Raw genomic sequence first — 13,965 nt, 5'->3', positions numbered from 1 at the left:
TCTTCAGTCTGGCAGGGCATTTTGTTCACCCTCCCATAATAGCATAACGGACCACACCCCGCAGAGACATCTTGGCAGCTGCGTTTGCAAGCGTCAGAAAGTTCCATGAGGGATTCCGGGCGCACCGACCAATCACATCTCAGATCGGGTGGTGGCACACACTGAGGCGTGACATCATAAAGGAGCCACACCCTCTCCCCTCTGCAGGATTGTATATGGAGAAAGTGATTCTGCAAACACATACCAGCTACATCTCATATACTCAATGTATTTATTTTATAGGGTCTTAACTTTTTTTCATCCCAGTTCTGGCCAACACAAGATGAGTCATAGCAAGAGGCCTCTCCTTCAGTGCATTAAAGCCACATGCAGCATAAAACTCAGTGATCACAGGCCCCAATGGCTGCCGACATGCACATCTGACTGCAAGCTCCAGAAGGGCGTGGCATGGCATTAACTCTTAGAAAAAGAGCACTTTGTGAAAGCTGCATGTTTCACAAAATCCAGCTTAGGGGGGCCTTAGTCGCACCGCAGTTGACGACAGTCAAAAGGGCTCATTTTGTGACCACAGATCACTCATTTTAGCCTTCCTTTTTTCGGCCTGACTCACTGCCGATCCTCTGAGAGGGCGGACGAAGCAAACAGACAAGAACCACAAAATGTTACCCTGGGTTCCTACACGGTCCCTCCCACCAAATGGAGAAAAGAGAGGGATTAAAAAAAAAGGCAGTCGTCTCATACTGACAGAAAACAGTTAAAGCAGGCAAGATTCAGAACGTCCACTTCATGCTCCTACTGTAGAACACACAATTTATATAATGCTACAATTCATCTTGTACTTCCAGCTGGATCCTATTAAAGAAGAAGAAAAAAGTCTGCATTAAGTTGGCCCGGGCTGCCTCCTGCATGAAGCACGCCTTCATGTAGAAAACATCTCGATTTCATTCAGTCCAGCAGCAGAAACTAACTAGAATCATCTGCAGGTTTGGACTCAGAGGACCTACAGGATCAGCAATAAATCCAACCAGTTTAAACTGTGCTTCTGAGCCGAAGGAGGAAGAGATGCTGATTCATGAACAGTCAGCTCAGTCAATAACTCTGTCCAAACAGCTGATAATGTTCCTAATCAGTCAACCAATTTTTCAACTTATTTGGAAAAAAAATGTCTCCTATGTACAGTATATTTTCTATAGAATTTCTGAAGTAGTTTGTACAGAAAACTACAGCATGGTACAGTATGGTTTAGATTACTGTGCTCCAGCATAGCACTGAATATAATCCAAAACCAAAAAAAAAAAAACAACTCTCTTTACTCATAGCAAGTGTTTGTGAAACACTGCATTCCATAAAATAACATCACATGGTTATCAAAATTAATCAAATGCCCCCAGATTACATGTCAGATGACACAAGCAACACATGAATTGTGTCCGTCTTGTCAGGGCTGAAATAACCTTCAGTGATGAATGGCATTCCAGTAAGGTTTAGCACACCTGCATTTTTACAGGGGAAAAAAGCTTTCAATCTTGTGTCATGTCCTGGCGTACTATGCTCCCTTCACTCCAGCCCGCTGTACACACAGTGTACCAAGAAGCTCCACTACATCAGGCCATTCTAAATCACGACAATATATCAACTTTCATTTGAAGGAAAGGTGATTATATAACAGCACATTCTGTTAGCTTTCAAAGACACATTTATACGGTCATCACTTTGCACAGTTAACACAAATATGGTCATAGTAAATATAGTCAAACTTTCTCCAGTGTCCAATGCCTGGAAAAATTACCCTTAAAACAACAGAAACCAGACAAAGCTTTTCAGTCAGGCTTGCCACACGCTTACAAAGGATGGGAAACCTGTCCTCTAGCCACAGTGATGTCTCCCATCTTGAGGAAAGCCAGTTCAAACCATCCCAAGGATGGTCTCGTGACAAATAAAGGGCTGGGTGTGGCTGAACCATGCCTTTCTTCACCAACTGGCTTTTCCAGCAATGCAGTTCTGAATGATGAACGTCAGTACAATGCTACTGCTTTACATCAGACTGATTATTAGCTTAAAGATACCCTTAAATGGGACCCTTTCAGTCATTTATTTTCCAACGTACTATCCTTGTACTTTTCGATGTAAATAACAGTTAGAAACAATCAGTTTAATCCATATCAGACCTTATGTATTACCCTGTTAACAAATGTTTATCTCAGGCATATTTTATGTCGAATATGATTCACAATTCTGTGTTACAATGTGCTGATGCTGTATAGCAATGCGGTGTCACAAAGGCTTCAATCAGGTTCATGTACTCACCCCCCCCCCCCCCCCCAACCCAACCCCCTTCCCATCATTGGTACATACAGCACTCCAATAGGCTGAGTGACACCTAACGATTCATTTGAGTTGTACATGTAGCATCTCAGCAAGACTAGTCTAGTCATCTCCCATTCATTCCAACTATCACAGTACATTGACTGGCCAGGTCCTGGTGGCCTCAGTGTCATCAGCTCACTGTAGCAGCACTTTAGGCTGGATATGCTCCCTGACACTGTGTAGGTCCTAAGACTGCTGTTGCTGGACCCTGTCAGGTTGCAATGAGACTGTGGCTTGATGAACTCAACCCTTACATGTACGAAGTGCAGCAGCAGCAATTGCTACTGATTCATTTTATGCAGGGAGATCAATAGATGAACATGAGAAATTATAAAAGTGTCACAAAGCATTTCATTATCACATTATGAAAGAGGCTCCTTTTGGTCTGGGAAGTCTCAAAATTTGCACACAGGTAATGACGCAACATGGTTTTGATGGCAGTGACACAATACAGACAATAGGGACTGTCAGGCTTGCAAAATGACACTGTTAGTAAAATCAAACATGATTCATACCCGCCAATTAAGATTGTCAAAGACAGAGCTGCGTTTCCAGAGAAACTGTAGAACAGGGTGGAGTTACGCAACATTGTAATAGCCAATCAGCAGTGCGTTCGCAAACCTGTCTGATTAAAATGTGATGACGTGCTATTTACATCAGGCCTGTGTCAATGAGCTGAAACACAGCTGGCACTGTGTTTTGCTTTGTGAAAACCATCAGTGCATCCAGCCTTAAAAAGCAAAGCATCAAGGCTGATACATATGAGTGTATATATAGACAGACAGACAGACAGACACAGACACACACACACACACACACACACACCTGACTGGCCAACTCCATGCATAAGACTGGACATTAACCCTCCCCCCTACTAAAGGCTTGAACAAGTTAATGTACTTATTTGGCTGTGTTTATATTTGCCTTTCCACTCGAAGGAAAACTAGAGAATTCACATATCTGCTTATTCAAGTGATGTTTTCAGTTCTTCTTGACTTTGTTCAGTTTATGCATTACTAGATTAATGTGTGTGCTTCTCAAAAAAAAAAAAAAAAAGTTCTACTAGAAGCGTGTGTGTGTGTGTGTGTGTGTGTGTGTGTGTGTGTGTGTGTGTGGTTGGGCTCAATCAATCCTTTCTACAAATCTGAAAACTTCTAGTAAAATCAAAAAGGAAAACTCCATTCAGTGGCGTTCCTAAAGGTTCTGACTCATCTAGGTGTTCAACATGAAAATAAGTAAATATTAAGGGTAGGCAAAAAACAAAGATTTGATTTTGCGTGTCAACACTTCTTAAAATTTGACGCTCGAACAGGACGATGCATTTGTCCCAGAAGAACTCTTGCATCACAGCTGCTCAGGGAAACCAGAGTTGTCTGTCCCTCAAAGCAGAGAGACTCCTATCTCCATGATCACAGACAAGTAGTATGATTCAACATTCCAGCATTCCACCCAGAGAGATAATTTAGCCATGCCCAGACTTCATAATGCGCTGTGTTCTCTCTGAGTTTATTTTTCTTCTCCGCTCAGATAAATGTTTCTGTTCATCAGTGAAATTAGCAAGAACAAATTAAGGGTTAGACAAGTCCCAGTGGTGTAGGGAAAAGAATGGATATTGGACTTTGGGGGCCAGTGTCTGAGGTCACTGTCTGCTCGTTATGGGCCATTCCCAAATTATGCCTGCTCCTCAAAATAGCTTCAGAGTCCATACTAAGGTTACATATTCTGGATATTGTAGATTCATACTGCTCATCCTGGAACTGTTGAAATATTCATAGCAAACTTAAGAATAGAGGTGCTAACCATTTTGAGAAGCAGTACCTGTCTTGCTCATGCTAAAATCAATTATCTTCAATAGGTATGTACGGTGTCTGATAGAAAACTTCATGCATGACCATTCAGGTGCAGAGACTATACACAACAAAATAAATGCACATAATATTTGCACCACAGCCCATAATAATCATTTTTGCATGTTTATGCCATTACAACACTGGCAAGGTTTAAAGTGCAGTGACCAAATTCACTGCATAGCCACTGGGTTGAAATAAAGTCATGACTTGTCTTAAACCTTTCTTGTCTCCTACATAACTACATATTTATTTGAATTTTCAGAACTGAGCTGTGGAAATGGGCAATCATTAACAGATCTCACCTTGTCCTCATGTAAATCATTACAATAAAAACACTGCAAAAGGACTGCAAAAATTCAGTCATTAATGAATGCGAGTTTAGAAAGGCAGGAACAAACTGATACACCACATACGTGAAAGGCAGCTAACTGCTTCCTGTCAACGCCACTTGTTTACAAACAGAGGGAGAAGTAACGCCTTCGGAGCAGAGGGGAGGCCCCCCCAGAGTGTTCACACTCCCCCCCCCCCCCCCCCCCCCGGAGGGATAGGGGACAGGGGACAGGGTGACGAGGCCGGAGCTGCCCTGGGCCTGTTGTGGACTGTGGCCACGGCGCGCATCAAAGACAAGGAATGCGCCACACTGTGAAAACCCCCAGGGAACGCTCTTCAGCTGTGAAAACAACCCCCCAATGAGCCCATCAGAGGGGATCTGGCAACTTTGCTTAACCAGTAACTGGCCCCTCGACTGTCACTCTCTGTTTAAAGCTTCCATGGACATTCCCGTATGGTCTGGTTCCGGTAGCCACTACATTAAAAGCCTGCAAGGAAAAGCAACTCTCCATACTTGGTGGATCAAACGACTGCACTTCCATACAGTGGGATCTTGTGTGTCTCTCTAAAAACCTCAAGGATTAAAGGCCTTTTCTCACACATGGCCTTTATGTACATTGACTCAGATCCTTTCCCTTTTCACACTACATGTACGTTTCCTGCTGTTGCTGTAAATTACCACCTATATGAAGAACACCCTATAGCTATGAGCTCAGTGAGGTGTATCCTTCAGGTTAATTATTATTTTCTACTCAACTACTGACACAGACAAACTTCAGAGAGCGCTGAGATATCAGAAAACTTCCTAAGCTAAACTTGCTCCTTCCTATAGTAAACTAATATCTAGACTTAATGCTTTTTAAGTGTTTGCCGTCTGATTTAGCATTCAGTGCACTCTGCGATAAGGACATTCATTTGTAGCATATTGTAAAATAATTAAACCAAGTTGTTTTTAACACAGAAAGGATTCATTTAACTCAGCAATATTTCTTCCGTTGTTTTAGAAACTGGCACCGTTATGTGCAAAATTTCCCTCCAAGCCATAAAAGAAAACATTACTTTTAGCGTTGCTTAGCAACGAGAATCCCTATAAGAAAAGCATTGTGGTCTGCAGACATGCATTGTAAATTAGAGGTCCAGTGGTGGAATTCCTGGCTGGGATACATTGGCTTTCATACAAGAGACCTGGAGGCCCACTCCACTGCTGAAACCTTAGACCACCGACAAGCAAAACTGGTAAACATGCAGCTGTTCTCCAGGCACATTTCAGATTATTATCATGCAATTTGTGCCATATTAACTTCCAGTAAGTCAGACAGAGAACAATGCACTTACTATTGCACTCACACTCCAGTCCATGACCATCCAGAGCAACATGTCTGCATCCGTTTCAGACACAGTGCACAACTGTACCCATGATGCAAATGAACTGACACATTAGTTTTGATTCACAGACAACAGTAGAGACGCTGAGTGCTAATTCTCTGCAATATTCACCTTGTTAACCTGTTAAAAAGTGTTACAGTGTGCACAAGAATCAATACAGAAAGCTACAAACAGGAGAAAAGCTTATTTTCCATATTTGCTGAGACAAAAGATGATGTAATACCTAGGCACTTCAGCAGTGTTTTACATACACACAAACGCACAAGTGAATCACAGCTCTGTGATTTTGGCTCAGCTGTTGAAAGGGTTGACTGTTGTTTCATTGCTGCAAAGACTGTACTAAAAGAACACTACACTACCGGCTTTCACAGAGCTACAACTGGAAGATATCAGCCAGTGATTCTTTGTTTTCTTTGTGTTTCTGTGACAATCACCTTCACTCGGACCTGCTGGATCAGGTTACCAATGGATGCCATAACCAGCACTGAAGGCTGCCTCCCGTCTCTAGTCTTACCTGCCTACCACATCAACTGGTAATTTTCGCAAGGATTAAAAAAAAAAAAAGAAACCTCATCACGCAAGTCAAAAGTGTCTTCCAACGGTTGTGATTCCAGCTTTCCCCCTTCTGTGCCCTTGCACATCTCTGTGTGATTTCTATGGTTTATTTGTCCTCACAAGTCAATATCTACCATATCAGGGAAGGAATCCGTTCAGTTGCCCTGGAAACCAACCGACAGTCCCACCCCAAAGTCATTCGAGTTGCAGAATTCTGGTAAGAAAGCATAATGCCAAAACTTAATCTTAAGTAGCTCATTGCAAACACAAATCATAAGGGATGACCTCACACAGCCATTCACATCAACACTTGGAGCATACACTGCTTGCTTGCTTTCACCAGAGTAACCTAGAGTTATACATTGCCTGGATATCCTCCATGCCTGTATCCACTGCTCTGTGGACTTCCTGTGGAAGAGGCTGAACACCCCCACCGGATTTCTGTTCCTCATAAACTGCAGGCACTCAGCAATACTTGTCCCCATGGACCCTCATCGTTTCTGCCTCTACGCACGTCCCATGCACAACACCACCTACAGACGCTGGTACCAGTTCCACACCAGTCTGACCAAGTGCTATTGCACTGCTGTTGTTTGCTTGCAAAATCTTAAATATCTCACATTTATCCACTGCACAATCCTTCTATTTGTGGCTTGTTTTTGGTCATGCCAGTCAGGAGAACCTTGCAGCCACCCCCCTTAATGACAGTTCCTCTCAGCATCAATGGTTTGACTTACCTGACCTCCATTTGATGATGTCACTAAATTCATTGTTAGCTGCCCCATCAGGGTTTTCAGTTGGAGATGCCTTGTTAGCCATTTCTTTTGAGTCTTGGTCTTCTGAAAAATTGTAATCCTTTTTATATATTGCTTCTTCACAAATACAGGTCCTTGAGTAACACCTGGAAGAGTTAGAGAAATGATTCATTATAAACCAAAGATGATCCACAAATGGACATGATCAAAAATCATTTCAGTTACAGATAACAATCAAACCAGAAGATGACTTGTGGATAACGAAATCCACTCAGTATAAACCAAATGAGGTGAACAAAGGAAAAATGTGTTGTCAGTTAAGAAATTCAATTTAAAGTATTGCCTTGCTAAGAGCTCAATTTGCATTTTCAGCTGAAAGCCACTGGGTCTGAACATTCTGTGACATCTCCAGTGTGCTAATGCTCTGAAACAAAATGGCATGTGATTACATCAACAAGATACAGTAGATCCATACTACAGCAAAGATACGTAATCTTCTGTTTGTCAAGATCAGGCTTGCCATCGGGAAACAGACTATGATGGGGAAAATAGATGCCTCTGAGGACTGAGGTGAAGCCAATAATGACGGAAGATGTTATCATTAATGGTCTCCAGGCCATAAACCGTGTACACCAGAGTAATGTTGCCGCCAGGTACCATCCAAACCACCATTTTAAAGGGTGCTGCTTGAAACAAGTTGTGACAAACCCAAGGACATGTAGGTGGCCTCTGACCACATACTTTATTTTATATCAGTTCCCACCTTATGTGGACATTCCTGTTTCCAAAAACAGGAAATCAGACATTTGAAGTGGACTTCCAAAAACACTTAACTACTTATTATAGACTTGTTGGTTTGCTATATCATCCATTTTTGTCACATAAATTTGATAGATAGATTTGTTTAATTTTTTTCCTCTGCTTCTTGGGTTGAGGCAGGGTTTTGGCTGAGGACCAATCAGAGGTCTTAGTAGTAAACAATCCCATTTCCGCTCAGCTGTCAATCCTATCTAACCTGCGCTGGTGAAGTGAAAGGGTCGAATACAAAGCAGGCATTTTGCTTTTTGCCAGACTGTACAACACTGACGTTAGAACACTATGGAGTGCGGTCAAAATTCTATGCTGCACGGGTCCAGCTGAGATAATTAAAAAAGGAACACAATCTGTGCTGACCATTAATGATAATACCAGAAAGAGAATTTTCCAGTGCAGGCAAACTACGAACTCTAAGCCAATATTTTAAATGAACTTTTTAAAAAAATGCATCTGTATTCAATTAATAAGTAACCGCACAGGTTTAAATGTCTCCGTGTTAATTAAATGCAGTCCCTGGATGAAAAACGTCTACGTGCTTCTGATTGAACATTAACGAACATCCCTCAGACTAAAGAACTTTAAAATGGAGACCAGGTGTAAAATCTACTAACAAAAGCGTAAACTTCACAATACTAATGGATTCGCAAATTTACGGTACTTTTGGGCAGGGCATTTAGGCAGAACACGTCCAACCATCGGCAAAAGTGAAACGTTGAACTTGGACATTGTCCATTTCAGTTCCTTAAAATGGTTTGAATCACTTTCAAAAAGCAAAGGGATTTTACAACCGAATGGCATACAACCGATTATGATTTTTCGAGTGCACTCTAAAATTATGTCATGTAAATCTGAGTATTTTGCATTCGGTGACAAACATTTAGACTATGCGAATCGTAGGCTTTTAGCAAATGGCTCAGAGCTGGTAAATTAGGACCTCTGTTGTTGTAACGTTACAAGCTGTACTTTCATAATACTGACTTCAATCTCTAGTTTCAGAGTTTTCCAGATCACTACTCCTGTGTCATTTTAATCTGAGCAGATTAACAAAGCAACCATGTAAAGTGTGTAGCTAATTTGATGCTAAAAAGCGAATACGAACATTAGCTGGCTAGCTTCCTTGCTAACAACAAAACCAAGGTACCAGCAAAAATAGTTTAAGAAATAAGTACATTTCTCGTTTTATATTGTTTACGCAACATTACGAGGATAAAACGATTATTGCATTGTTTTGGAATCTGAAAACACATTTCTATTTCACGCCATTTAAGAGACTGAGCAAATGGAATTGTCGGCATGTCACAGTTCACGAATTTGCAAACTAGCCTACCCAGTTGTTACTGACACAGAGCAAAAATGCTTTCTTTACTATTTAGCAAGGTAAGCAAACTTCACATTCGTACTCTGTCAGATGTGACATAAATATAAATTGCATTTTATTTTATTTAACCCAAATAGCCTAAATGAATACTCACCTTTGACGCTGGCAGTCCAAAATCACAAATACACAGCCACTTTAAAATTTATAACCAGATAGGCATGAAATCTTCCCGGTTTAAAGAAAATATGTACTGCCAAGACTCCAGCTCATGATCAACTCTTGGACTTTAAGACATTTTGAAATCTAGCCTGCCACAGAACTATGTCGATGATGGCACAGTTCTTTCAGCATTCAACAACTGTGTTCCCAAAGTGAAATGCAGAATAACTTTAAAAAAAAAAAAAAGAATGCTCTTTGGAGTTAATGGCACACGTTACAGTTCTTTACATTCCTAATTAGCTCCGGATTTGATACGCGAGTTTGATATTGTTACTTTGTTTCTGCGGGAAGAGAACTGCTGCCATATAGCAAGTTCGTCCCGAACTTTGTTCCTGTTGCTACCTTTTCCCTGGCCGCCTGCAAAGTTATAACACAGAGATGGAAACATGGCGCGGTCAGTGTCACGTGACTGCGCACCCAGGCACTCGAGTGGTCCTTCTGCGCTGGAGGAACTTGGATCTTCCACCCGCTCCACTTCGGTGATCGTCGCATGTAGCAGTATTCTTCATCCAAAATCGGGTGATATTGCTTGTTTGTATTCCTGACCCTTATACCTCCGGCTTGCAGTTTTTTTTGTAGTACAATGGAAACAGTTTGGACTCCCAGGATTTATTTTGTTTCGTCAGTACGGAAACCAAAGCCCCTCGATTTCCTCTGAACCTTGCAAAATTGCAGTGTCTTCAGTAGAAAGTTACAGTATAGCCACAACGGATTGATTGTCCGTTGAATACACAGTATTTACGTTTCAGGTTTATATTCCTTTTTGTAATCTAAACACTTTTCAGCATTTCTATCAGCAACACATACATAAATTGTTTAGTGTTAATTTCCTCTACCAGCTTACAATCGCTTGTTTTGCGAATGCTATCATAATGCGATTTGCTGAGTCAAAACGTAGAGTTACAGAGCTTTAAAGTCTCACATCTGAGAGTGGCGTTGCCAGGCTTGATGGATATTCTGAATGAATTCGTACCTGTGCAGCGCTTGCATTTATGCTTGTTAGCACCATTGTTTTCGTTGCTGTTGTTGTTAAAAAAAAAATAAAGATGCACTTTGTAGAATAATACATTTTATTTTAAACTATTCATTTATTTAAACTTTTACTTAATGAAACAAAAAACGAACCCATTGCGTCTGTGTGTATGATATTTAACCCTTCAAACGCATATATTTCACCATCTGACATTTGACTGTCTTCTAAAGTATAATGTATTATGACTGACAAAAATACTAATGGAGTATGCACTGAAAATTATGAGGTTAAGAGTTTGTGATTTGAAAGGTGGCTCTCAGGGAGGTTTAGAGTTCCAGCCAGACTAAATTTTTGCCCCTTTGATAATTATGTTGAGAGTTGCAAGTATGATGGGTTTAATGTTTATTTTATTTAACTAAATCAAGGAACTTTGCAGTTTTCCATAGAATACATCTGATAAACTCAAGCTTCCAAGCAATTAAAAACTGACATAAATGTTTATTCCATCTATTGCAACAATCTATAAAGATCTCTTCAGCAATAGGATTATGCATGGACAAGAAAAAAAACATTCTCTGTTTTATGTAGTGGTTATCAAAGTGCTACACTGAAAATGTAAAGAAGTGTTAAGTGAAAAAAAAGTAATTTGAACCTGATGGTTTTCATAGTGTTGAGATGTTGATCTTCCATATGAGGGTTGAAATATTTTCACCCAAGTCTCAGCTGACACTGGCCTTTGTGTGTATTTCCTCATGCGCTACAAAGAAAGGGTTTGATTTTCACAAATTAGTGCTCCGCTGTGTGCTCGCTCAGGTGTCGGATGACTGCTCAGGTAAGCTGAGAGGGCAGCGTCTCCACAAAGGCTGGAATGTCAGGCTTCATCTGCGCTGGCCTATAAACATCAAGGCTGACGTATCTACGAAAACAAGCTGAACGCAGGTAAGTTGGGTCTTTACGGCAGACCAAGGCAGGGAAAGGTGGCTTCCTGGTGGCAGCTGGGACTCACAGAATGCAATGCCCTCTATTTGTGCCCCAATATATGTTCATTAAAACGAATCTATGGCATGCCTGGAAAATGTTACTGTGCCAGAAATTAAATGTCACAGCAGTTTCTAAGGTCAGGGCACAATTACTGTACTGTTGGTCTTGGACCAAGCAATCTAATCACGCAAGCAATTGTTCTCCCATAATTTAAAATGAAGTTGAATGAATAAGTTGTGCACGTGTGGCATCACAATGAATATTAATACGAAATAAGTAAGTCAAACAATGCCCTGGGATGTTCATCTGGTTAAAGTATTACCCCATTGAATAATTGAATAATGAACTTGAGCTGGCGTTCATTGTGTACGTGATCCATATTCATTTGTTTTAAACAGGGTCTTCAAGTCTTGGCATAAATAAGTAGTGTTTTCCTTCTTAAAGAAGAGTTTATGCGCCTCCTCGTGGTTCAGAAAGGAAACGCTACCTAAGGTTGTACGAGAGAATGTGGGTTTGAACTCGAGAGAATGGGTGAAATCTCAGATGAGATGCTAGAACCATGAAGTATAAAATGACAGAATAGCCAACATTGCACAAAACAGCTTGTACCCTACAATGTATGTAAACGACTACACACTAGTACTGGCTAGGTGCTTGGCTAATTATATGAAGTGTGTTTACCTATTAATTTCTATGTGGATTAATAGCATGTATACACCAGGAGGAGGCGTGCGATGCAAATTTAATATATTTTTTATATAGCGGTACACCTGAGTTTTCAGTTGGACTTTTCAGGACTGATAACAGAATAGAGGCTTATAGCTAGGCTATATGGTTGTGTAGGAAATTCTCCCACCATTAGTTTGCAAACCTGCGTGCTGTCTTCAGTCAGAACTGTGCAGTATGTATGTACTGTATTCATGGCAGGGCGGTTAAGAATGTTGGTCTTGATCAGATTATTTGCTTTTTAGTAACCGAGCAGTCTTGTTTCGGTAGCCTGTAATATGCACTACTTTATATGACCAAAAAGTTTACGCTTCTACCAGGAGTGGGGTTCGAACCCACGCGGACATACGTCCATTGGATCTTAAGTCCAACGCCTTAACCACTCGGCCATCCTGGTGCATATAAGCAGTTAAGGCTCCCCAAATTCTATAATACTGTTCAGTACGAACCAACATAGAATATTATAACTTATTACTGTATTTAAATTATTCCTGCTACTCTATCATATGGCTTCTTTGTGGCTTTCTACCTAACTACAAGCATGGCTTAAAGCCTGTGGTATACAAAATGTTTCAAACGGCTACTGCAGCTTCTTGCTTAAGTAACGTCAGCTAACAATGTGTTACGGACAGTGTAATAGTCATAATGAACGACACATTATGCAAAAAGAAATTACAATGAGTAAGTAGCTGATGTAATTACTTTATTATGATCTTAATACGAATATAACCTGTAGGCTACAGATACCGTCTCCAAAATGTAGCCACAAATTGTAACGCTGCCCATACCATGCAAGATTCACTACATCTACACGTCAGGCCTCGTTGATGTCAGTAGGAAATCTATGCCGACATACCAACAGTACATCTTTTTCAACTGCATGAAGACGAGTTTTTTTTTTCTGCACGGAAAGGCTTTTTTGAGGACTTTATACTGGAGCCATTAATACAGCACGGCGAGGTATGGCGTCTGACGTTGAAGCTTTACGTCGCCATCTGTAAGCGTTCAAAACACTAGAGTTAAATAATGGCCGATGCGTCTTGACTATTCGCAGAACATATCTTAACTAACTTGGGAGTTATGTGTTACATTTAATATTTACCAATTATTATTATTGCAATAATTAATATTATTACTGTCATTTCCTCAAACACGGACACCGTAACGTTACCGTAAAGCCCGCCGTACACCTACAATGCGCATGTGTAGTGAGCCTTTTCTTCACCTCCACGCCTCTTTTTTAAGACTAAAGCGAGCTAGCAAGAACCAGTGGCGTCGTTAGGTCCGATCATTCGGGGCCACAGCCCAGAATATTTTCGCCCTGAAAAAGGAGGTGTTAATGGCAAAACAACACACAGACTGTGTAACAGAGCGGAACTTGACTTGCAGCGTCCGAAGGTGTGATAATATTTATTTATTATAAAGGTAGATATAACCTCCCCAACCTACCGATGCCGATCTCCCTTCAAAAAAAGACAAGCCCCTGGCAAACTTGACTAAGCCTCGGATCTTTTCAATAGCTGGAAACGACCCCGCCCCCCGCCCTGTTTACACTTGGTTTTAAATTGCGTCTTTGGTGATCGGATCACAAATGGACAGCCGAGACACATCGCCGTTTACACCCGTGTTTAACACGCGTCTCCAAAGTGTCCAGTTTGTGTTCCGATTTCGTTACTGCCTACGTCACCC

General features: G+C 41.0%; 1 protein-coding gene and 1 non-coding gene across 4 annotated transcripts in view; both read right to left on the bottom strand.

Annotated features, from left to right (window-relative positions):
- Nucleotides 1-9,967, bottom strand: part of utrn (utrophin) — a 181,854-nt gene extending 171,887 nt beyond the window's left edge. For all 3 annotated transcript variants that reach the window (XM_036549529.1, XM_036549532.1, XM_036549531.1), the window contains exons 1-2: nucleotides 9,532-9,967; nucleotides 7,226-7,389 (exon numbers count right to left, since the gene is read on the bottom strand). In XM_036549529.1, the coding sequence (XP_036405422.1) occupies nucleotides 7,226-7,307 (82 nt within the window). In that variant the 5' untranslated portion in view covers nucleotides 7,308-7,389; nucleotides 9,532-9,967. The remainder of the gene's footprint in view (nucleotides 1-7,225; nucleotides 7,390-9,531) is intronic.
- Nucleotides 9,968-12,590: 2,623 nt separating this feature from the next.
- Nucleotides 12,591-12,673, bottom strand: trnal-uaa. Its single transcript has one exon. It is a non-coding gene; the product is annotated as a tRNA-Leu (tRNA).
- Between the last annotated feature and the right edge of the window lie 1,292 nt (nucleotides 12,674-13,965).

The sequence above is a fragment of the Megalops cyprinoides genome, chromosome 17 (assembly GCF_013368585.1).
Source record: "Megalops cyprinoides isolate fMegCyp1 chromosome 17, fMegCyp1.pri, whole genome shotgun sequence".
NCBI classification, from domain to species: Eukaryota; Metazoa; Chordata; class Actinopteri; order Elopiformes; family Megalopidae; genus Megalops; species Megalops cyprinoides.
The sequence above is the reverse complement of the archived record's forward strand: the minus strand, read 5'-3'. Positions and strand labels throughout refer to the sequence as shown.